Source organism: Vipera berus (genome assembly GCF_964194415.1).
Source record: "Vipera berus genome assembly, chromosome: Z".
Lineage (NCBI taxonomy): Eukaryota > Metazoa > Chordata > Lepidosauria > Squamata > Viperidae > Vipera > Vipera berus.
Window position 1 is genome coordinate 5,941,710 of NC_138205.1, and position 25,181 is coordinate 5,966,890.

Consider the following 25,181-nt stretch of genomic DNA (forward strand, 5'->3'; position numbering starts at 1 on the left):
TTATTGATAGAGTGACCCAGCATGAACACCTTTTTCAAAATGCAGTTAAATGTACAAGATTCACAAACTCAATATATGCTACATTTCAAGAGCCCTAAAATATTCACACCTGCTATCATATAATAGTATGCTCAATACACATTAATAAAATGAAAATAAATAGTTCTTACTATATTTATGTAGTGCTTTATTATTTTTGTCACTAATTTTTCTGGGCCAGAAAGACCACATGTTATTCTAATTTCTCTTTCTGGGTTGGTTCCTGTGCTTGAGGTCAACCCAGCAAACAATGATGTAGATTTTGGCAAAATATGCATGCCAGTAATGCAGCACTGAAGGAAAAGATGGAGAAGACCACAGCTACCATGGCTTTTCCTTTTGTGCTCAGAGAGGCTGGAAAGAAGGATATCCAAACACTGCAAATGACCAACATTGTGAAGGTGATGAACTTGGCTTCATCAAAGCTGTCAGGTAATTTATGGGCAAGAAAAGCCACCATAAAGCTGGCAAGAGCTAACATATCCATGTAACCCAAGTCACAATATCTAAGTATATTTCACTGATCCATTGATTTAGTCACTTTGTTGAAGAATGAAATAAGATTTGTTTGGCATGACCTGTTTTTGATGAACCCATATTGCTTAAGCAGGGGGATGAACTAGAAGACTTTCAAATTCCCTTCCAACTCTGTTATTCTGTTATTCTGCTACAAGTTATCTTTTCCCAAGGTCTTCCCAGATATTGATGTCATCCTGATTGATCTATAATTTCCTGGATCTATTTATTGCTCTCCTTTTTTTGATTAAGGACATCACAATGTCCTTAATCAAAAATTAAAAGAAATGAAAAAGGAGAGGACAAACAAAGGTAGTGATGGGAAATACAGATATAATAGCAATCTCAGAGGACGTAGAGAATAACTTGGCCTAGAAAGAGTGTTGAGCTTCTTTGTCTATAAAATCACATACAACTCTAAGATTTAGATCATAATTTTATGGTATGAATTTCTGTCTTTACTCTTTCACACTTCCCACAAGAGATCTCTGTACATAAACTGAATGAAAAAGGCCCAAATATCAGGTTCTTTCGCTGAAATTCTACTAAAAGCAATCTTTAATTATGGTCACTAGGACTTCCTATTCTTGTTTGTTAGCAATTTTTCCTGGTGAGAAAAGGTCACATGGCTTACTAATTTCTCTTAGTGAGATTCTCCCTTTGGTTTAGTTCAGGCCGAAAAACAATGACATAGAATTTTGGCAAGAATATGCATCCCAGTAAAGCAGCACTGGAAGACAAGATGGAGAAGATCTCCACAGCTACCATGGCTTTTCCTTTTGTACTCAGATAGGCTGGAAAGAAGGAGATCCACACACTGCAGAAGGCCAACATGCTGAAGGTGATGAACTTGGCTTCATTGAAGCTGTCAGGTAATTTGCGGGCAAGAAAAGCCACAATAAAGCTGGCAATGGCCAAGACACCCATGTAGCCCAAGACACAAAAAAATAAGAAAGCTGACCCCTCATTGCATTGTAAAATAATTTCTTGGAGCTGTGAGTGCATGTCCAACTCAGGGAATGGGGGAAATGTTGACAACCAAAGAATACAAATACATACTTGGAAAAAGGAGCAGGAAAGGACAGTAGAAAAAGACAGTCTTTTCCCTACCCATCTTCTCATCTGAGATCCCGGTTTAGTGGCCATGAAAGCAACAACTACAATGATGGTTTTGGCCAGCACACTAGAAATGGCCACTGAGAATGTGATTCCAAAAGTTGATTGCCGGAGAAGGCAGGTCACTTTGCCAGGCTGGCTGAGGAAGAACAAAGAGGAGAGAAAACAGAGCAGAAGAGAGACAAGCAGAGTGTAGGTGAGGGACCGATTGTTGGCTTTAACAATGGGAGTCTCCCTGTGCTTAATAAAAGTTCCAAGTACCCAAGATGTCAAGAAGAAGAAACCAAGAGCTGCTGAGGCTAAACCAATTCCTAAGGTTTCTTCAATTGTTAAAAACACCGTCCGTTTCAGGACACATCCATTCTTTTCTTTATTTGGATAATGATCTTCTGGACATTCAAAACAATCATCCATATCTGGGAAGAACATCAAAGAAATTTGTTATCTAGGCATTTCAAATCAGTGAAACTCATTTTATTAATTGTATACATCCTAAATTTGTATTTTAAAGTTTGCTTAAGTCTAATGAAAATTGGTAGAATTCCTACCATACCATTTTGATTTGAAATCTTCCCTTCTGGGCATGGAACACAGTCATAGCAGCAGAACTGATCCCCTTCAATCCCTTTCTTCCAGTCCCCAGGGAAACAAGGGTCATTGCATCGAGATAATGGAAGAACCTTATAATAAACAGGAACATCAAAAATATTTTGAAAAGGGGTTTTTAAATCAGTTTCTGATTTTTCTGATTTCAAATGAAAATGCACACCAAATATGCAACCATGGCTTTTACATTGTAAAATCAATTTGTCAATTTGAGGAATCCTTGATCATCAACAACATTTGATAGAATATGCCATTGTTTATTTAAAAAAAAAACTCAGAAATTAGATTTCTAAAGAGACTATGTTCAATATGGGATCCTAAAGGATTAAGGCATGGTGGATTCATTAATTCAATACCTGGTTAAAAGCTGGACTCCAGGCAATCATATCTTCATCTATGGATAATTCTTTCCCTTTTGAAGCTTGTAGATCCATCTTTCCAATTTTAACTCTCTGAAAGGATTTGTTTGTAAAAGTGATCAAATTGGTGATGTCGAATCCACCTGCTGCTTCCCCTTTCTCATTCAGGAACACTCTCTCCCCAGCTGAGTTGTTAAAAGAAATGCCTTGAAGAAATGGATGAAGCTACTTGAAAGAAAATGAAAGAGGTTGTTGAGAGCTATATAATAGAGAGGATAAAAGCATATCAAAGTTTCATTCAGTCATTCTTCTAATTGCTATAACTATTATTAAATATGTGTGCTAAGAATTTGAATAATCAATATTGCATGATAATGTACACGTACATACATATACATAATTTAATATTATTATAAGGAAAGGAAAGAATGAACTGAAGCAGAACGTAAAAAAGAGTCTGGATTTTTGTAACTTCCTTTAATTATGTTTTAGGTTCACTACTTAAACAACTAATTCAAGATAAAACATATCTAATCTTTCCTCATTGATATAAAGTTATTTGACAGTCTGAGGTCTGACTAATGTCCTTTAGCCAGTTTTTAGAATCTGAAATCCAAGCATTCCTCCACAGAGAGATGCAAGAAAGAGATTATTGCAGACATTTTTCATGTTTCATACTATGCATGCCACATCTAAAAAGGACCATTTTTATTTCATTCCTTTAATACTCTGATAGAGATTTGCTTTGGTAAGGCCACACCTGGAATACTGCATCCAGTTTTGGTCACCGCGATGTAAAAAAGATGTTGAGACTCTAGAAAGGGTACAGAGAAGAGCAGCAAAGATGATTAGGGGGCTGGAGGCTAAAACGTATAGGGAACGGTTGCTGGAATTGGGTATGTGTAGTTTAATGAAGAGAAGGGTGAGGGGTGACATGATAGCAGTGTTCCAATATCTCAGGAGCTACCACAAAGAAGAGGGAGTCAAGCTATTCTCCAAAGCACCTGAAAGCAGGACAAGAAGCAACGGATGGAAACTAGTCAAGGAGAGAAGCAACCTAGAACTAAGGAGAAACTTCCTGACAGTTAGAACAATTAACCAGTGGAACAACCTGCCTCCAGAGGTGGTGAATGCTCCAACACTGGAGGTTTTTATGAAGAGACTGGACAGCCATTTGCCTGAAATGGTATAGGGTTTCCTGCCTGAGCAGGGGGTCTGACTAGATGACCTCCAAGGTCCCTTCCAACTTTATTATTATTATTATTATTATTATTATTATTATTATTATTATTATTATTATTATTATTATTATTATTATTATTATTATTATTATTATTATTATTATATAGAAAGCTCAGCTTTTTACCCATGAAAAGTCGATTAGTCACACAAATTTTGGGGGGAATTGATTGTTTTTGGAGAAGGCAATGACAAGTAATCTAAATTATCACTTTAACTATCTCATCTTGTGCAATGTATGATGATTTAGTCAATAATGTCTGCTGACATATAAACCATAATATATACAGTAGCTTCTCAATGACCAGAATAATAAGAGAAACTACTTTTTCTGTATGTATTTTAGACAGAACAGGATGTCAGAGTCAGAGGAGACCTGAAGGTCTTCTAATCCAACACCTTGTTCAAGAAAGAGACCCTATACCAGTGGTGGTGAACCTATGGCACCCGTGCCAGAGGCGGCGGCACTCAGAGCCCTCTCTCTTGGCACGTGTGATACTGCTGCCAGCAGCAGGTCCATCAGACCACCGCCACCACCCGGAGCAGGAGCCCCGCCCAGCACAAAGGAGATGAAGCGGCCGACTTGCAAGCTTGAGTAGAGGTGGTGGAGCAGTGGTCACCAACCATTGTCGATTGGTGGACTGGAAGAAAAGGGAGGGGGAAGCATTTTACATGTGTGCATGCATGCACGGGGCCGTGAGCGCACACACACATGCTGCAGATGGGGCGGGACGAGTGCCTGCGTGATATTCTCTAGCCATTTTTGCGCCCCCAGTTTTTGCATGCCAGAGGCGGCACTCAGAGGTGCCTCCCTGCTCCCCCTGAGGGCACCACAATGCTGATGCGGCCCTGGCACTTTGCAATAAATAAGTGTGTTTTGGGTTGTGGTTTGGGCACTCGGTCTCTGTTGGAGCATCCAAAACTTCTGAAGGCAAGCTATTCCTCTAATTTATTGTTATTTGTTCTCACCATCAGGAAATTCCAACTTATTTCTAAGTAATTTTCTCAAGCTTGATTCCAAATGCAGAAAATATTAAGACTTTACACAATGGGTTCAAAGTATCATTCTACCTCAAACTGCTTATTATAATATAAGAAGTGTCCAATGCAAAGGGAATACCTGCCAAGACTGGAGATGTGGAAGATCAGGATTTTTAGATGTTATAGTTTTTTTTCTACTGAAATGTAATGTGTATAGAGCTTGCAAAGCATGAGCCACAGCATGAACAGCATTGTAGATACTATAGCTTTGGCCAGTCATTTCCATTTCAAAGGCAGGTCCAGGAAGATCCTCTAGCTTCATGTCGCCAGTGCACAGCCTACTCTGTGTTTCATGTAATTCTGGTTTTTGAAATGAACAATCAAATAATTGTTCCCAAACTTCCTGAAGAAACTCATCTCTGTAGACTGAAAGAGGATTTGCGGCCTGAAGAAATTCCTTGAAACCTACAACTGCTGTTGAATGAGGGGTGAATGAAATAGCCCCATGAAACATCTGAAGATCCCAAGTGATTTGGAATCCTGATAATACAAAATCAGTTTGTGCAGTCATGATCCACACCTTTCTCAATAATGAAATTTCCTTCCTTTCAGGATCTACCATAAATGTGACAATTCTTAGCCACATAATTGCCAATGGTCCTCCATAGACAAGAAATGCATTGGCTTTGCTATTTATCCAATTCCATGAAATAATTGAGATTGTTTGATAAAGTTCTGCGAAGTCTTCCGGGTGTACTCGTGAAAGCCTTTGTATGAATGCTGAGCAGATTCCATTCTTTGCAAGTAAGGGCTGCATTTTCTGTAAGAAATTTTCTTCATTGTTGTTACGAACAGCAAAAATCCCAATCCAGGTCCACTTGAAATGGTGAAGCAGTTGGATAATCCCAATGTACTGATGGTCCTCTTTTGGGACCATGAAATAAAGTGAAGAGAGCTTACTGTTCTCAAATTCCTCTTGGGCTAATGAGCCGTATGTCAGCTGCAAGAAAGTGGAGTAGTATTCTCTTGAGTTGTTAAATCAAATGTACCGGTAATTTTCCTGATTTAGTTTTCATATAAAATATATCAAAGGAAGGAATAGTTTTTGTGAAATTCGTCTAAGCATAAATATGGAAAGGAATTTCTTGGAATTACTTCAAACACATATAATTGATCAATTCTTTTGATAGAAGCAAAGAATACTATGTTCAAGTTTTTCCTCACGTAGGGAAAGTCTACAGATATTCACTTCTGTATTTGGCATTGTAATTTCAAAATTGTGCTAACTAATAGACCTTAAGCAGGCAGAACATCTTTTTCCAAATCTAAGCTAATCTTAATGTTCCTTAATTATTTCATAACAACATTAAGAACAGAATATAGAATTTTTCTGTTTAACCCTTTCACCACTTACTTGTGGAATCTTGAAGAATCTTGTAATTTCAGCAATATGAGATGATGTGACAAAATCCAATCCCCCAATAATAGCCACAAGATTCTTCTGGCTATCACATTTATAGTTAGGAACAAATTCATGGGATTTAAAAAGGAGGTCCAGAGTGGTGCGATAGGTCATCCTTGCATTGAGGTAACTGTCATAGATGTGGAACCCAAGAGTGGCATTAGGTAAGAACTGGGAGTCCTCATTGATCTCCTTCACAGCAAAGGCCAAGGCAAGGATGTGTTGATGAAATTTGGTGATTATGCTACAAAAAATTTAAATCCCCCATTGAATTTTTACAAGACTTTTAAGGTGGCATCATTTCTATGTAAGTAAGAAACATCTTATGGTAGTGGAAGGACAATAGCTTTCCTAAAATGCTTAATAATTTGTTCAGAGTTCAAATTTATTTTACACAGCATTTCCATGACTTCCAACTAATCTATACTACAACAAATACAAGTAGTGGCCTTTTTCAAAGTATTATATTTTCTATCACATTTTCAAAATATGGTATACTGTATGAATAGATTCAGGAGGTATCACTGATTTACTGTATGTATGTTTTGTTAAGAGAGATGATGCCAAATCTTTTTTTTTAAAAAAATCTTTAACAGTAATTGTTCAAATAGACATTTTAAATTTTGTACATTTCACGTCAAGGACTTTGGAAAAATCTAAAGGTTAATTCTTCTCTCACAACGAGATACAACTCAAAAAATATAAGGCATAAATTACATCAAAAATCTTGAATTTATGAACAAAGAACTTTTAGTCATATAAAAGATTTTTGAAAGTCTGAGTAAGATTAGAGAGAAAGAAATTCTTACATTGGTATTTCATAAGGTTTTATAGCAGGGTTTTCATTAAATTTAATTTCAAAACGGTGGTAACCCATGTGAGATGCCATCCCACCAATGATGAAGTCACCAGGCTGATACCATTCATGTGGAACAAGGAAAGCATCACTCGCAGGGCATCTCAGAGTAACTACTTTGTGCACCAAAAATACCAGAAAAAATATTTCCATGCTTTTCTTATTGTGAAAATGTTTTCCCTTCCAACCTATCGATCAGGAAGTACATACAATCCAATACTTTATCTAAAGATTGACCCAAGGCTTATATCTGATAATGCATGTAATGAGAAAAACTATCATTTTCTATTTGAAGATCCACATGAGTGCAAAATTGTATCTTGAACACCATCAGGATTTGAACAGATACTCTGGCAAAGGAGAATAGAGGGTAGAAAACTGAAGCAGAGTCTGACAGAGCCGTTATTACCCTTGTGCTAAACTCCCTGTGGTTCAAATGTTACTTTATATCCAAGCTGATATCTTTACCATTGTTGAATATCATTTACATGTATGGAAACTTTGGTATTTTGGCCTAGTTAAGAAAACATGGTGATTCCTCTAGGAGATAATTATTTTGTTATGATGAGATAATAATAGGCCAATGGTTGAACTATTTTTTTTTTAAATGAGCAAATGTCAGTGACAGTAATTTAAGGGAGATTTGCAGTAAAATATATGCTTAGTTGTAGAAAGTGTTTTTTGAAGCTATCATATTTATTTTCTAGCATTTTTTCACAAAATAGAAGATGAACAGATCCACCAGGTATCAGTCCTTTATTGCATGTATGTTTTGTGAGGAATAACAACGCACAATTTTTTTAAAAAAATTACCTTGAGTTGACTAAAAATCTTCAAAAGATTTCTTAGACCAAAGTTTCCTATACTCTATAGCCAACACAACAAAATCTAAAGAATATTATTTCTTCTCCCACAACTGGAAATATTCGAAAGACAGAGTGGCTTACATTAGATATATAGTAAAGCCTTTTACTCATTTCCTTCAATTTCAGTTCACAATAATGATAAACTATATTGGATGACATGCCACCAATTAATAAATCACCACTCCACATGGGGATCTATAAGGGGCTGCCATTGAAAAGCATCTGGAAGTTTCAGTTGATTCAAAATGCAGGCCCCCATATGTTTTTGTGCAGATCCAGGTTATACATATGCCACCTTTCTTGTGGGAGTTGCATTGGTTGACAATTTGCTTCCGGGTACAATTCAAAGTGCTAGTTGTCACCTTGAAAACTTAGATGGCTTGTGACCAAGGTATTTGAAGAACTGTCTCTTCCTGATCACATCCACGTCATCCACTAGTGCTTGGGTTGGCAACACGCAGTTCTGGAGCCACATGTGGCTCTTTCAGCCTTCTCCTGTGGCTGCCAGTCATTCTCCACATTTGCAGAGAGAGAGACAGAGAGAGACTGAGAGAGGCACTTGTTCTTACCTTATCTACCTATTTTTCCTCCCTCTATCTCTCTCTTTGTCTCTGTGTGTGTGTGTGTGTGTAAAAAAGAGAGAGGCCTCACACTGTTCTGCAAGAAGCTGACAACTTATTGTGTGGGGCTCCTGCCTGTGCTGTGTCTCCACAGGAAGCAGGAAGCAGCACAAAGCAGCAGCCCTTGACAGCCAGCAGGACAGCCAGCCCAATAAGAATGCATGTCAGCTTGTCGAGAACAGCATGAAGCCAGCTTGCCAGGTGAGGAGAAGATTGGAGAGGGGGGAGACAGAAGGAGGGAGAACTGTCTCTTCCTGATCAATCCAAACAAGAAGGGAGATTTGTAACCCTGCACCTACACCTCCAAAAAATTGACAGACACAGAACCAAGATGGGCAGTCTGAGAGAAGGAGGCTTTTGCAGTGAGGTGGGCCCGGCTCACCTGGAATAATTTCCTTGAGGGGGGGTGACTTTCTGTTTGAAGTATGGACTGGTCATAAAAATCTAGAGGCACTAAAACCACGTTGAAAGTTGTCTCCTAAAGAAGTTCACTGGGTGCAATATTTTAACCATTTCAATTTCATGCTGAAATACAACCTAGGAGGAAAAAAAAATTCCGAGCAGTTACCCTATCCAGGCTGCCCCAGTATAAAAGCGGCCATGCGGAGATTGTGAATTCCACTATTCAGCAACTGCAATCAATCTCTCAAATAACTACAGGGAGGCAGCCACAAGTAAAAGCACTGGAACCAGATAGTCCATTAATGAAAAGAGTAAAGGAGGAATTGAAAACCAATTTTTGGTGTTGACCCGGAATTAGGGGACCGTATAGGAAATATCAATTGTGCAGATGGCCCTACTGTCTTTGGGCTCTTGCAAAGTCCTGGATGCAGGGTCATGAAAGGCCAGCAAGGAAAATACTCAATGTCTTTTTTTTCTTATTTCTTTTTTTTTAATTAAAGAGTTTTACAGAAACAAAATTTTACAATACATCCCCAAATTACCCCTTCCCCAAACCACCCCACTTCCCCCCCACTTCCCAGAGCTAAATACAGGGTTATAGTTATAATAATCATATTCTAAATAAGGATTATCCATAATATAAAATTAACTAAGTTCATAATGTGCTTTAACTCCCCTTTAACATAGATACATACAAAGTACTAAGACTAAACAATATCCCTCTAAAATCTACTCATAAGCTAAATGGAACTTTTTAGTCCCATATTTATTCTGAATATAATCTATCCATCTCCTCCAAATACTCAATGTCTTAACCCACCCAAGAACATACGATATCTTTAGGGAAGCACCCAAAAGGGAACATGTTTGTTACTTCTGCTCTCTTATCTACAGTATGCCAGAGTTACTGGGTAAAATATTTATCATATGCATGTCAGCTGGATGGCTTGCTTATGTAACCAGAAAGAATAAATACAAGGATTTCTTGTCTTTCAGGACTGCTCTCATTTAGAGGAGCCCATCTTTTTGTTCAGCTAAATAAAAACGTAAAGCTTGAAGGCAACTTCTGGTTTACTGTATTTTTTACCAGCAAAACCTCAGAACCTGTATATCACTGGTTCCAAAAGTACAAAACCATACCGACTTGTTGAGATGGGTTAGCCTGGAATGGGTTGAAACTATATTTATCTGAATCACTTAGAGTTCAAGCCCTCCAACATAGCCTTGAGAGCAAACAAGCTGGCCGCTTTGGATACCTAAAAAATTTACACTTGATTTGAATGCAATTTTATTTTTTTATTTTTTTATTTTTTTATTTATTTATTTATTTATTTATTTATTTATTTATTTATTTATTTATTTATTTATTTATTTTTTTATTTTATTTTATTTTATTGATTTTATATACCGCCCTATTCCTGAAGGACTCAAGGTGGTTTACAGGGTGAATTAAAACAATATAAATACATACAATTAAATACATTAAATACATAGAATTAAATTAAGACTAGCCCACAATTAAAACAAATTAAAATTTAAAATTTAAAATTAAGTTAAAATCCCCTCAGTCCAGGCCAGAAAGATCAAATAACCAAGTTTTCAGGTCCCTTATAAAGAGCAAGTTGACAAGGAAAGGGCTCCCCAGAGGCCATTTCACATGGGTGAAAAGGTATATCTCTCCCAAAATATTTGAGGCTCAAATTGCCTAGCAAAAAATTAGGACCAAACTTCCTTGGACCTTTCCCCATAGTTCCAATTATAAACCCACCCATGGTGGAACTAAAACATCCTAACCTTTTAGGGAAAGTCCACCCTGATTTCACTGCACCCTTTTGAAACCTTACAGGGAGTTCCTATTTAAGACCCACTCCAAGACAGGCACTTGGTCCCCTTACAGTGGAAGGACAGACACAATATGAAATAAAATGAATCCTTGACTCTAGGTTGTACAAAGGAAAGTTACAGTATTTGGTGCAATGGAAATGATACCCATTATTAGAGGCCACTTGGGTCAAAAGTACTGATGTAAAAGCTGATAAATTAGTACATATTTTTTTTTCATAACCATCCAAATAAGCTTCGAGGTGATTCATCCTCTAATTCTTTTCTACCTGCAGAATTGCTCTCTTTTCTAGGGGACCAACTGTCAACACTACAAATGAATTTGACTGATGTCATTTTCATCTCGGGGATGTGGTGGATCAGTGGGTTAGGATGCTGAGCTTGTTGATGAGAAGGTCGGCAGTTTGGCGGGTCAAATCCCGAGTACCAAGCAGCAGAGTGAGCGCCTGTTACTCGTCCCAGCTTCTGCCAACCTAGCAGTTCGAAAGCACGTAAAAATGCAAGTAGAAAAATAGGGATCACTATGGTGGGAAGGTAACAGTGTTTTGTGCATCTTTGGTGGCTAGTCATGCTGGCCAAATGACTGCGGAGACGTCCTCGGACAAGTGCTGGCTCTTTGGCTTTGAAACGGAGATGAGCACCAGTCCCTAGAGTCAGAAACGACTAGCACGCATGTGCGGGGGAACCTTTACCTTTTTATTTTCATCTTGTTTTTTGGTTGCCACAGAAATGGAAAGGGTGTGTGTGTATTCTTTTTGTCTAGGCAAAACGTAAAATTATTTTGTGGGAACCAAGGTCATTTCTGCTAGAGTTTTGGCAGGTAGAAGTTTCTGCTAGAAAGCCTGCAAAACTAGTGCATTTGGTAATGTGATTTATGACATAGAAATGGGGTGGGAAGTTCATCTTTGTAACTTTTGGGGGAAGGGAACTTCAGTCTTGGTTTCACCTTTGTTCATGCCGATACTATGTAACCATTAAAAATGTTCTTTGAGGAAAGCAATTGCCTCGGAGTCCTTTTTTCCACTGGGCTCATCTATCTGAACCATGACATTGAGAGTGAGTGGGAGGCCATAAAATTCTGTGAAATGAACAAATAAATAAATAAAATTCCATACAATGATGTTTCATAAGGTTTTATTCAAGGATGTTCCTTAAATTTCAATTTATACGTAGTGGAGCTGGGGTGAGAGGTTTTGCGGGAGCCCTGCTGATCTGGCAGGGAAATGAGGAGCTCTGGCGGCTGCTGTGTGTCTGGCAGTGGGCCATGGCTCTGAGGAGGGAAGAAAAGGGAGGAGGAAGCCAATGGGAGAAGAGAGAGAAAGAGACTGGAAGGTAGTGTTTTGCTGTACGTCAAGAAGAGCCAGAGGAGTGAGGAGAGAGAAAGAGACTGGAAGGTGGCATTTGGCTGCACGTCAAGCAGAGCCAGAGGAGCGAAGAGAGAGAAAGAGCCTGGAAGATGGCATTTGGCTGGACGTCAAGCAGAGCCAGCTGAGGAAGTGAGAGAGAGAGTAGCTTAATGGAGCCTGCCATCCAGAGCCAGCTGAGTGAAGAGATAGAGATAGAGTAAGAAGGTGGGGTCTTTGCAAGCCAGACAAAGAGGGGGGATAGAGAGCGAGAGTAGCTTGCTGACGCTTTTATTGTTTTTTTCTTCATTGCGGGCAAGCCAGACATAGAGAGGGTAGGTTGGGGAGTTTTATTTCTTCTCCCTTGTTGGAGCCAGCTGGGTGTACGGAGAGCTAGGAAAGAGTTTGACCAGGTTGAGGGTATGTCTTTTAGTGGGAAGTAGAGGAGGGCTTTTTATAGGATCAGCTGGAGGAGGCAAAAGGGGGATAAGGAAGGGACGGGGGATTACATATAGTGATGGCAGAGAGAGACGGGGGGAGTGCATAAAGAAGGGCCCCTATGAGATCCAAAGAGGGACTGATTACCATCATTTTAGGCAAGTTGCTGTCACCAGATACTGACTACCATCACTCTAGGCAAGTCACTGTTACCAGAGACTGGTTACCATTGGCTTAGGCAAGTTGCCATCACCAGAAACTGACTACCATCACTCTAGGCAAGTTGCTATTACCAGAGACTGACTAACATAGTCTTAGGCAAGCTGCTGTCACCAGAGATTGGCTACCATGGTCATAGGCAAGTTTCTACTATCAGAGGCTGGCTAACAACATCCTTAGCAGGTTGCTGTTACCAGGACCTGACTACCATCATCTCCTGTAAGTCTTACTGTCTGAGGTCAACTATCATCATCCCACATGAGTTACAATCGGAAGAGATCAACCATCACCGCCCCATGTGCCTGGCAGCCAACTCTCACTGAACATCACCATGCTAAATGCCCTTTCAAGCAGAGATGCCAATATGAGAGACCTCTTGGGTTGGCAGCCAGCCAAAGAGGGGGCCAGGAGGGCCAAAACTTTAGCAGTCCCTCCGGGGGTGGCACTACATATAAAACTGGTAAACTATGTGGGACATCTTGCCACCAAAGATGAGAACAGGGGAAGTATCACTTGCAGAGTAGTCCACAGTAACGAGTTACTATCTTAATTAGGGTTGCATGTTTGCTATAATTTGGGCAACTTGTCTTGTCCATAGGGTCTGTTTGTCTGTCTGTCTGTCTATTCATCTATCTATCTATCTATCTATCTATCTATCTATCTATCTATCTATCTATCTATCTATCTATCTATCTATCTATCTACTTTTCTACCTACAGTACATACATCTATCTATTATCAACATCAAGTGAACATTCAAAATTTCCTTTGGGATTTTTCATGTTTGTAGTCCCTCCCTATATCAGAGAGGGCTGTACATTATTTCTAGGATTTGTGCTGAATTTTAGGTGATTTTCTTGAAAAATGCCACACTTCTTATTGTAAACCCATTCAAATCACTCTTTGTTATGGTCTTTGGTCCGCATACACTTTGAGTGAAGGATGAGACAGAAGGAAGAATACATTTCGTTTCACTATATTTCCTATATTATAAATAAACAATAACAGGTTGTTCTTGAAATAGATTTATTTATAAAGTGACCCAGCATGAACACCTTTTTCAAAGTGCAGTGAAATGTACAAGATTCACAAACTCAATATATGCTACATTTCAAGAGCCCTAAAATATTCACACCTGCTGTCATATAATAGTATGCTCAATACACATTAATAAAATGAAAATAAATAGTTCTTACTATATTTATGTAGTGCTTTATTATTTTTGTCACTAATTTTTCTGGGCCAGAAAGACCACATGTTATTCTAATTTCTCTTTCTGGGTTGGTTCCTGTGCTTGAGGTCAACCCAGCAAACAATGATGTAGATTTTGGCAAAATATGCATGCCAGTAATGCAGCACTGAAGGAAAAGATGGAGAAGACCACAGCTACCATGGCTTTTCCTTTTGTGCTCAGAGAGGCTGGAAAGAAGGATATCCAAACACTGCAAATGACCAACATTGTGAAGGTGATGAACTTGGCTTCATCAAAGCTGTCAGGTAATTTATGGGCAAGAAAAGCCACCATAAAGCTGGCAAGAGCTAACATATCCATGTAACCCAAGTCACAATAGCTAAGTATATTTCACTGATCCATTGATTTAGTCACTTTGTTGAAGAATGAAATAAGATTTGTTTGGCATGACCTGTTTTTGATGAACCCATATTGCTTAAGCAGGGGGATGAACTAGAAGACTTTCAAATTCCCTTCCAACTCTGTTATTCTGTTATTCTGCTACAAGTTATCTTTTCCCAAGGTCTTCCCAGGTATTGATGTCAGGCTGATTGATCTATAATTTCCTGGATCTATTTTTTGCTCTCCTTTTTTGATTAAAGACATCACAATGTCCTTAAGCAAAAATTAAAAGAAATGAAAAAGGAGAGGACAAACAAAGATAGTGATGGGAAATACAGATATAATAGCAATCTCAGAGGACGTAGAGAATAACTTGGCCTAGAAAGAGTGTTGAGCTTCTTTGTCTATAAAATCACATACAACTCTAAGATTTAGATCATAATTTTATGGTATGAATTTCTGTCTTTACTCTTTCACACTTCCCACAAGAGAACTCTATACATAAACTAATATTCTGTTTTTAAATTTTGAATTATAGAAAAACCTGAATGAAATCTTTAATTATGGTCACTAGGACTTCCTATTCTTGTTTGTTAGCAATTTTTCCTGGTGAGAAAAGGTCACATGGCTTACTAATTTCTCTTAGTGAGATTCTCCCTTTGGTTTAGTTCAGGCCGAAAAACAATGATGTAGCATTTTGGCAAGAATATGCATCCCAGTAAAGCAGCACTGGAAGACAAGATGGAGAAGATCTCCACAGCTACCATGGCTTTTCCTTTTGTACTCAGATAGGCTGGAAAGAAGGAGATCCACACACTGCAAAAAGCCAACATGCTGAAGGTGATGAACTTGGCTTCATTGAAGCTGTCAGGTAATTTACGGGCAAGAAAAGCCACAATAAAGCTGGCAATGGCCAAGACACCCATGTAGCCCAAGACACAAAAAAATAAGAAAGCTGACCCCTCATTGCATTGTAAAATAATTTCTTGGAGCTGTGAGTGCATGTCCAGCTCAGGGAATGGGGGAAATGTTGACAACCAAAGAATACAAATACATACTTGGAAAAAGGAGCAGGAAAGGACAGTAGTAAAAGACAGTCTTTTCCCTACCCATCTTCTCATCTGAGATCCCGGTTTAGTGGCCATGAAAGCAACAACTACAATGATGGTTTTGGCCAGCACACTAGAAATGGCCACTGAGAATGTGATTCCAAAAGTTGATTGCCGGAGAAGGCAGGTCACTTTGCCAGGCTGGCTGAGGAAGAACAAAGAGGAGAGAAAACAGAGCAGAAGAGAGACAAGCAGAGTGTAGGTGAGGGACCGATTGTTGGCTTTAACAATGGGAGTCTCCCTGTGCTTAATAAAAGTTCCAAGTACCCAAGATGTCAAGAAGAAGAAACCAAAAGCTGCTGAGGCTAAACCAATTCCTAAGGTTTCTTCAATTGTTAAAAACACCGTCCGTTTCAGGACACATCCATTCTTTTCTTTATTTGGATAATGATCTTCTGGACATTCAAAACAATCATCCATATCTGGGAAGAAAATCAAAGAAATTTGTTATCTAGGCATTTCAAATCAGTGAAACTCATTTTATTAATTGTATACATCCTAAATTTGTATTTTAAAGTTTGCTTAAGTCTAATGAAAATTGGTAGAATTCCTACCATACCATTTTGATTTGAAATCTTCCCTTCAGGGCATGGAACACAGTCATAGCAGCAGAACTGATCCCCTTCAATCCCTTTCTTCCAGTCCCCAGGGAAACAAGGGTCATTGCATCGAGATAATGGAAGAACCTTATAATAAACAGGAACATCAAAAATATTTTGAAAAGGGGAGTTTTTAAATCAGTTTCTGATTTTTCTGATTTCAAATGAAAATGCACACCAAATATGCAACCATGGCTTTTACATTGTAAAATCAATTTGTCAATTTGAGGAATCCTTGATCATCAACAACATTTGATAGAATATGCCATTGTTTATTTTAAAAAAACACCTCAGAAATTAGATTTCTAAAGAGACTATGTTCAATATGGGATCCTAAAAGATTAAGGCATGGTGGATTCATTAATTCAATACCTGGTTAAAAGCTGGACTCCAGACAATCATATCTTCATCTATGGATAATTCCTTCCCTTTTGAAGCTTGTAGATCCATCTTTCCAATTTTAACTCTCTGAAAGGATTTGTTTGTAAAAGTGATCAAATTGGTGATGTCGAATCCACCTGCTGCTTCCCCTTTCTTATTCAGGAACACTCTCTCCCCAGCTGAGTTGTTAAAAGAAATGCCTTGAAGAAATGGATGGAGCTAATTGAAAGAGAATGAAAGAAAGAGGTTGTTGAGAGCTATATAATAGCTCTGTATAACATATAATATTATATAATATAATATCTGGACCGAGACGCCCTACGCACAGTTACTCATGTGCTTGTGACCTCCTGTTTGGACTACTGTAATGCTCTCTACATGGGGCTGCCCTTGAAGACCACACGGAGGCTTCAACTGGTGCAGAATGCGGCCGCGCGAGTTGTAATGGGGGTCTCCCGATACTCCCATGTAACACCTCTACTCCGCGAGCTGCATTGGCTTCCGGTTGCCCTCCGGGTGAAATTCAAGGTGCTGGTTATTACCTATAAAGCCCTACATGGCCTGGGTCCGGGTTATTTGAGGGAACACCTGCTGCCGGCATCAAATGCCCTTCGTCCAGTGCGCTCCCACAGGGAGGGTCTGCTCAGGGTTCCGCCGGTGAGAGATTGCCGGTGGGTGACACCCAGGGATAGGGCCTTCTCAGTGGGAGTGCCTGCCCTCTGGAACCAGCTGCCGGTGGAGCTGAGAACTGCCCCCGACCTCCGATCATTCCGCCGGGGCCTGAAGACCTGGCTCTTTGAGCTCTCGGGCCCAGGCTGAGGAGAAATTTTTAATTGGGGTTTTAATTGTGTACAGGGTCAATTTAATATTTTTTAATTCGGTTTTAACTTTTGTATGTTGGATTTTTTAATTCCCTGTAAACCGCCCTGAGTCCTCAGGGAAAGGGCGGTATATAAATGTAACTAAATAAATAAATAAATAATAGAGAGGATAAAAGCATATTAAAGTTTCATTCAGTCATTCTTCTAATTGCTATAACTATTATTAAATATGTGTGCTAAGAATTTGAATAATCAATATTGCATGATAATGTACACGTACATACATATACATAATTTAATATTATTATAAGGAAAGGAAAGAATGAACTGAAGCAGAACGTAAAAAAGAGTCTGGATTTTTGTAACTTCCTTTAATTATGTTTTAGGTTCACTACTTAAACAACTAATTCAAGATAAAACATATATAATCTTTCCTCATTGATATAAAGTTATTTGACAGTCTGAGGTCTGACTAATGTCTTTTAGCCAGTTTTTAGAATCTGAAATCCAAACATTCCTCCACAGAGAGATGCAAGAAATAGATTATTGCAGACCTTTTTCATGTTTCATACAATGCATGCCACATCTAAAAAGGACCATTTTTATTTCATTCCTTTAATACTCTGATAGAGATTTGCTTTGGTAAGGCCACACCTGGAATACTGCATCCAGTTTTGGTCACCACGATGTAAAAAAGATGTTGAGACTCTAGAAAGGGTACAGAGAAGAGCAGCAAAGATGATTAGGGGGCTGGAAGCTAAAACATATAGGGAACGGTTGTTGGAATTGGGTATGTGTAGTTTAATGAAGAGAAGGGTGAGGGGTGACATGATAGCAGTGTTCCAATATCTCAGGGGCTACCACAAAGAAGAGGGAGACAAGCTATTCTCCAAAGCACCTGAAAGCAGGACAAGAAGTAACGGATGGAAACTAGTCAAGGAGAGAAGCAACCTAGAACTAAGGAGAAACTTCCTGACAGTTAGAACAATTAACCAGTGGAACAACCTGCCTCCAGAGGTGGTGAATGCTCCAACACTGGAGGTTTTTATGAAGAGACTGGACAGCCATTTGCCTGAAATGGTATAAGGTTTTCTTCCTGAGCAGGGGGTTGGACTAGATGATCTCCAAGGTCCCTTCCAACTTTATTATTATTATTATTATTATTATTATTATTATTATTATTATTATTATTATTATTATTATTATTATTATTATTATTATTATTATTATTATTATTATTATTATATAGAAAGCTCAGCTTTTTACCCATGAAAAGTCGATGAGTCACACAAATTTTGGGGGGAATTGATTGTTTTTGGAGAAGGCAATGACAAGTAATCTAAATTATCACTTTAACTATCTCATCTTGTGCAATGTATGATGATTTAGTCAATAATGTCTGCTGACATATAAACCATAATATATACAGTAGCTTCTCAATGACCAGAATAATAAGAGAAACTACTTTTTCTGTATCTATTTTGGACAGAACAGGATGTCAGAGTCAGAAGAGACCTGAAGGTCTTCTAATCCAACACCTTGTTCAAGAAAGAGACCCTATACCAGTGGTGGTGAACCTATGGCATGCGTGCCAGAGGCGGCACTCAGAGCCCTCTCTCTTGGCATGTGTGCTACTGCTGCCAGCAGCAGGTCCATCAGACCACCGCCGCCACCCGGAGCAGGAGCCCCGCCCAGCACAAAGCGGATGAAACGGCCGACTTGCAAGCTTGAATAGAGGTGGTGGAGCAGAGGTCACCAACCATTGTCGATTGGTGGACTGGAAGAAAAGGGAAGGGAAAGGATTTTACATGCATGAATGCATGCACGGGGCCGTGAGCACACACATGCTGCAAATGGGGCGGGACGAGTGCCTGCGTGATATTCTCTAGCCATTTTTGCGCCCCCAGTTTTTGCATGCCAGAGGCGGCACTCAGAGGTGCCTCCCTGCTCCCCCTGAGGGCACCACAAAGCTGATGCGGCCCTGGCACTTTGCAATAAATAAGTGTGTTTGGGGTTGCGGTTTGGGCACTCAGTCTCTAAAAGATTTGCCATCACTGCCCTATAGTATTTCAGATAAATGGCAGTCCTTCTCTTCTTAAAAATCTCCAGTGTTGGAGTATCCAAAACTTCTGAAGGCAAGCTATTCCTCTAATATATTGTTAATTGTTCTAACCATCAGGAAATTCCAACTTATTTCTAAGTTGTTTTCTCAAGTTGGATTCCAAATGCAGAAAATATTAAGACTTTACACAATGGGTTGAAAGTATCATTCTACCTCAAACTGCTTATTGAAATATAAGAAGTGTCCAATGCAAAGGGAATACCTGCCAAGACTGGAGATGTGGAAGATCAGGATTTTTATACATCATAGTTTTTTTTCTACTGAAATGTAACGTGTATAGAGCTTGCAAAGCATGAGCCACAGCATGAACAGCATTGTAGATACTATAGCTTTGGCCAGTCATTTCCATTTCAAAGGCAGGTCCAGGAAGATCCTCTAGCTTCATGTCGCCAGTGCACTGCCTATTCTGTGATTCTTGTAATTCTGATTTTGGAAATGAACAATCAAATAATTGTTCCCAAACTTCCTGAAGAAACTCATCTCTGTAGACTGAAAGAGGATTTGCGGCCTGAAGAAATTCCTTGAAACCTACAACTGCTGTTGAATGAGCAGTAAATGAAATAGCCCCATGAAACATCTGGAGATCCCAACTGATTTGGAATCCTGTTAATACAAAATCAATTTGTGCAGTCATGATCCACACCTTTCTCAATAATGAAACTTCCTTCCTTTCAGGATCTATCATAAATGTGACAATTGTTAGCCACATAATTGTCATTGCTCCTCCATAGACAAGAAATGCATCGGCTTTGCTATTTATCCAATTCCATGAAATAATTGAGATTGTTTGATAAAGTTCTGCGAAGTCTTCCGGGTGTACTCGTTTAAGCCTTTGTATGAATGCTGAGCAGATTCCATGCTTTGCAAGTAAGGGCTGCATTTTCTGTAAGAAATTTTCTTCATTGTTGTTACGAATAGCAAAAATCCCAATCCAGGTCCACTTAAAATGGTGAAGCAGTTGGATAATCCCAATGTACTGATGGTCCTCTTTTGGGACCATGAAATAAAGTGAAGAGAGCTTACTGTTCTCAAATTCCTCTTGGGCTAATGAGCCGTATGTCAGCTGCAAGAAAGTGGAGTAGTATTCTCTTGAGTTGTTAAATCAAATGTAATTTTCCTGATTTAGTTTTCATATAAAATATATCAAAGGAAGAAATAGTTTTTGTGAAATTCGTCTAAGTATAAATATGGAAAGGAATTTCTTGGAATTACTTCAAACACATATAATTGATCAATTCTTTTCATAGAAGCAAAGAATACTATGTTCAAGTTTTTCCTCACATAGGGAAAGTCTACAGATATTCACTTCTGTATTTGGCATTGTAATTTCAAAATTGTGCTAACTAATAGACCTTAAGCAGGCAGAACATCTTTTTCCAAATCTAAGCTAATCTTAATGTTCCTTAATTATTTCATAACAACATTAAGAACAGAATATAGAATTTTTCTGTTTAACCCTTTCGCCACTTACTTGTGGAATCTTGAAGAATCTTGTAATTTCAGCAATATGAGATGATGTGACAAAATCCAATCCCCCAATAATAGCCACAAGATTCTTCTGGCTATCACATTTATAGTTAGGAACAAATTCATGGGATTTGAAAAGGAGGTCCAGAGTGGTGCGATAGGTCATCCTTGCATTGAGGTAACTGTCATAGATGTGGAACCCAAGAGTGGCATTAGGTAAGAACTGGGAGTCCTCATTGATCTCCTTCACAGCAAAGGCCAAGGCAAGGACGTGTTGATGAAATTTGGTGATTATGCTACAAATAATTTAAATCCCCCATTGAATTTTTACAAGACTTTTAAGGTGGCATCATTTCTATGTAAGTAAGAAACATCTTATGGTAGTGGAAGGACAATAGCTTTCCTAAAATGCTTAATAATTTGTTCAGAGTTCAAATTTATTTTACACAGCATTTCCATGACTTCCAACTAATATGTACTACAACAAATACAAGTAGTGGCCTTTTTCAAAGTATTATATTTTCTATCACATTTTCAAAATATGGTATATGAATAGATTCAGGAGGTATCACTGATTTACTGTATGTATGTTTTGTTAAGAGAGATAATGCCAAATCTTTTTTTAAAAAAAATTCTTTAACAGTAATTGTTCAAATAGAGATTTTAAATTTTGTACATTTCATGTCAAGGACTTTGGAAAAATCTAAAGGTTAATTCTTCTCTCACAACGAGATACAACTCAAAAAATATAAGGCATAAATTACATCAAACATCTTGAATTTATGAACAAAGAACTTTTAGTCATATAAAAGATTTTTGAAAGTCTGAGTAAGATTAGAGAGAAAAAAATTCTTACATTGGTATTTCATAAGGTTTTATAGCAGGGTTTTCATTAAATTTAATTTCAAAACGGTGGTAACCCATGTGAGATGCCATCCCACCAATGATGAAGTCACCAGGCTGATACCATTGATGTGGAACAAGGAAAGCATCACTCGCAGGGCATCGTAAAGTACCTACTTTGTGCACCAAAAATATCAGAAAAAAACATTTTCATACTTTTGTTATTGTGAAAATGTTTTCCCTTCCAACCTATCGATCAGGAAGTACATATAATCCAATACTTCATCTAAAGATTGACCCAAGGCTTATATCTGATAATGCATGTAATGAGAAAATCTATCATTTTCTATTTGAAGACCCACATGAGTGCAAAATTGTATCTTGAACACCATCAAGATTTGAACAGATACTCTGGCAAAGGAGAATCGAGGGTAGAAAACTGAAGCAGAGTCTGACAGAGCCGTTATTACCCTTGTGCTAAACTACCTGCGGTTCAAATGTTACTTTATATCCAAGCTGATATCTTTATCATTGTTGAATATCATTTACATCTATGGAAACTTTGGCATTTTGGCCTAGTTAAGAAAACATGGTGATTCCTCTAGGAGATAATTATTTTGTTATGATGAGATAATAATGGCCAATGGTTGAACTATTTTTTTTTAAATCAGCAAATGTCAGTGACAGTAATTTAAGGGAGATTTGCAGTAAAATATACGCTTAGTTGTAGAAAGTGTTTTTTGAAGCTATCATATTTATTTTCTAGCATTGTTTCACAAAATAGAAGATGAACAGATCCACCAGGTATCAGTCCTTTATTGCATGTATGTTTTGTGAGGAATAACAACACACAATTTTTTAAAAAATTACCTTGAGTTGACTAAAAAGCTTCAAAAGATTTCTTGGACCAAAGTTTCCTATACTCTATAGCCAACACAACAAAATCTAAAGAATATTATTTCTTCTCCCACAACTAGAAATATTCGAAAGACAGAGTGGCTTACATTAGATATATAGTAAAGCCTTTTACTCATTTCCTTCAATTTCAGTTCACGATAATGATAAACTATATTGGATGCCATGCCACCAATTAATAAATCACCACTCCACATAGGGATCTATAAGGGGCTGCACTTGAAAAGCATCTGGAAGTTCCAGTTGATTCAAAATGCAGCCCCCCATATGTTTTTGTGCAGATCCAGGTTATACATCTGCCACTTTTCTTGTGGGAGTTGCATTGGGGCGGGTCACACGCTCGATATGGTTTTTCTATCTGGACGGTGGTTAGATGATCTCGGGGGGGTTTCCCCAACTATTATACCCCTGTTATGGACCGATCATCATCTCCTGCGGTTGGTCTTCCGTTTTGCCACTCCCCGCCGTGGGGTTGCTGAGCCAATAAGATGGTTCCGTCCTAGGTGCCTGATGTACCCTGAGCGGTTCCAGACGGCGCTTGGGCCCCCACCTGCCTCCTTTGCTCACAGCTCGGTCGATGCCCTAGTGGAAGCCTGGGAAAGGGCAGCCACAGAGGCACTCGACCAAGTTGTACCCATGCGGCCCTTGACCCGGTGCAGATCCCAATGGGCTCCATGGTTCTCCATGGAGCTCCGGGAGATGAAGCGTCGGAGACGGGGCCTAGAGAGCTGTTGGAGATCCAGCCGATCCGAATCCGACCGGTTACGACTAAGGTCGTTTACGAGAACCTATCTGGCGGCGATGAGGGCGGCAAGGTCTAACCACTTTGCCACCCTCATCGCGTCCGCAGATAATTGCCCGGCTGCCCTGTTTAGAGTAACTCGCTCTCTCCTTAATCAGGAGGTGAGGGAGGAACCCTTGCAGGGTCGAGCCGAGGAGTTTAGTCAATTTCTGTCAGACAAAATCGCTCAGATCCGGACCAGTCAGGACTCCGACTGGGCAGAGTCTGACGATGAGGATACGGGCAGCCTTGTCGATGTAATCTGGGAAGAGTTCGACCCTGTTACTCCTGAAGAAGTGGACAAGATCATGGGGAAGCTGAGCTCCACCACGTGTTTGTTGGACCCGTGTCCCTCCTGGCTGACTTATGCGGCCCGGGATGGGACACGAGGCTGGCTCCAGGCAGTGATTACTGCCTCTTTGAGTGAGGGTAGCTTTCCTGCCGCCTTGAAGGAGGCGGTGGTGAGACCCCTCCTCAAGAAGCCTGCCTTGGACCCAGCAATATTGAACAACTTTCGTCCGGTCTCCAACCTTCGCTTTCTGGCGAAGGTTGTTGAGAGCGTGGTGGCGCAACAGATCCCTTTGTTCTTGGATGAAGCGGATTATCTAGACCCGTACCAATCGGGCTTCAGGCCCGGGTACAGCACGGAGACGGCATTGGTCGCGCTGGTGAATGATCTCTGGCGGGCTCGGGACAGGGGCTATTCCTCTGTCCTAGTCCTTTTAGACCTCTCAGCAGCTTTTGATACCATCGACCATGGTATCCTGCTGCGACGTCTCAGAGGGTTAGGAGTGGGAGGCACAGTTCTCCAGTGGTTCTCCTCCTACCTTCTGGGACGCTCGCAGTTGGTGTTGGCAGGGGGGCAGAGATCGACCTTGAGACCTCTCATTTGTGGAGTTCCTCAGGGATCGGTTCTCTCGCCTCTCCTGTTCAACATCTATATGAAGCCGCTGGGTGAGATCATTCGTGGCTTTGGAGTTGGGTATCATCAGTATGCTGATGATACCCAGCTTTTTATTTCGACCCCAAACCACCCCAGTGATGCCCTTGACGTGATGTCCCACTGCCTGGAGGCGGTCCGGGTCTGGATGGGGAGGAACAGGCTTTGACTCAACCCTGACAAGACTGAGTGGCTGTTCGTGCCGGCATCCCGGGAAATTCCGATTATTCCATCTTTGGCCATGGGGGTGAGCTATTACCCCCCGTAGATAGGGCGCACAACTTGAGGGTCCTTCTAGATTCACAGCTCACTTTAGAAGAGCATATCGGAGCTGTGACTAGGGGAGCCTTTGCCCAGCTTCGCCTGGTGCGCCAGTTGCGACCCTATCTAGACCAGGATGCCTTGCGTACAGTCACTCATGCGCTCGTGACTTCTCGTCTAGACTACTGTAATGCTCTCTACATGGGGCTGCCCTTGAAGTCCACTCGGAGGCTCCAACTGATGCAAAATGCAGCCGCGCGAGTTGTGCTGGGGGTTTCCCGATACTCCCATGCTACACCTTTGCTCCGCGAGCTGCATTGGCTGCCGGTTGCCCTCCGGGTGAGGTTCAAGGTGTTAGTAATGACGTACAAAGCCCTACATGGCATGGGTCCGGATTACCTACGGCAACACCTGCGGCCGGCATCAACTTCCCTCCGTCCACTGCGCTCCCACAGAGAGGGCCTC

The 25,181-nt window shown here is 39.9% G+C and overlaps 1 protein-coding gene across 1 annotated transcript; it reads right to left on the reverse strand.

Annotated features, from left to right (window-relative positions):
- Positions 1–1,188: 1,188 nt before the first annotated feature.
- LOC308678537 (vomeronasal type-2 receptor 26-like) lies at positions 1,189–7,327 on the reverse strand (the record flags this gene model as incomplete). The annotated part of the gene is made up of 6 exons (XM_081345767.1): positions 1,189–2,087; positions 2,225–2,351; positions 2,634–2,729; positions 4,996–5,856; positions 6,271–6,562; positions 7,128–7,327. 6 exons carry the CDS (start codon positions 7,325–7,327, stop codon positions 1,189–1,191), a joined length of 2,475 nt encoding a protein of 824 aa, XP_081201893.1.
- Positions 7,328–25,181: the final 17,854 nt, after the last annotated feature.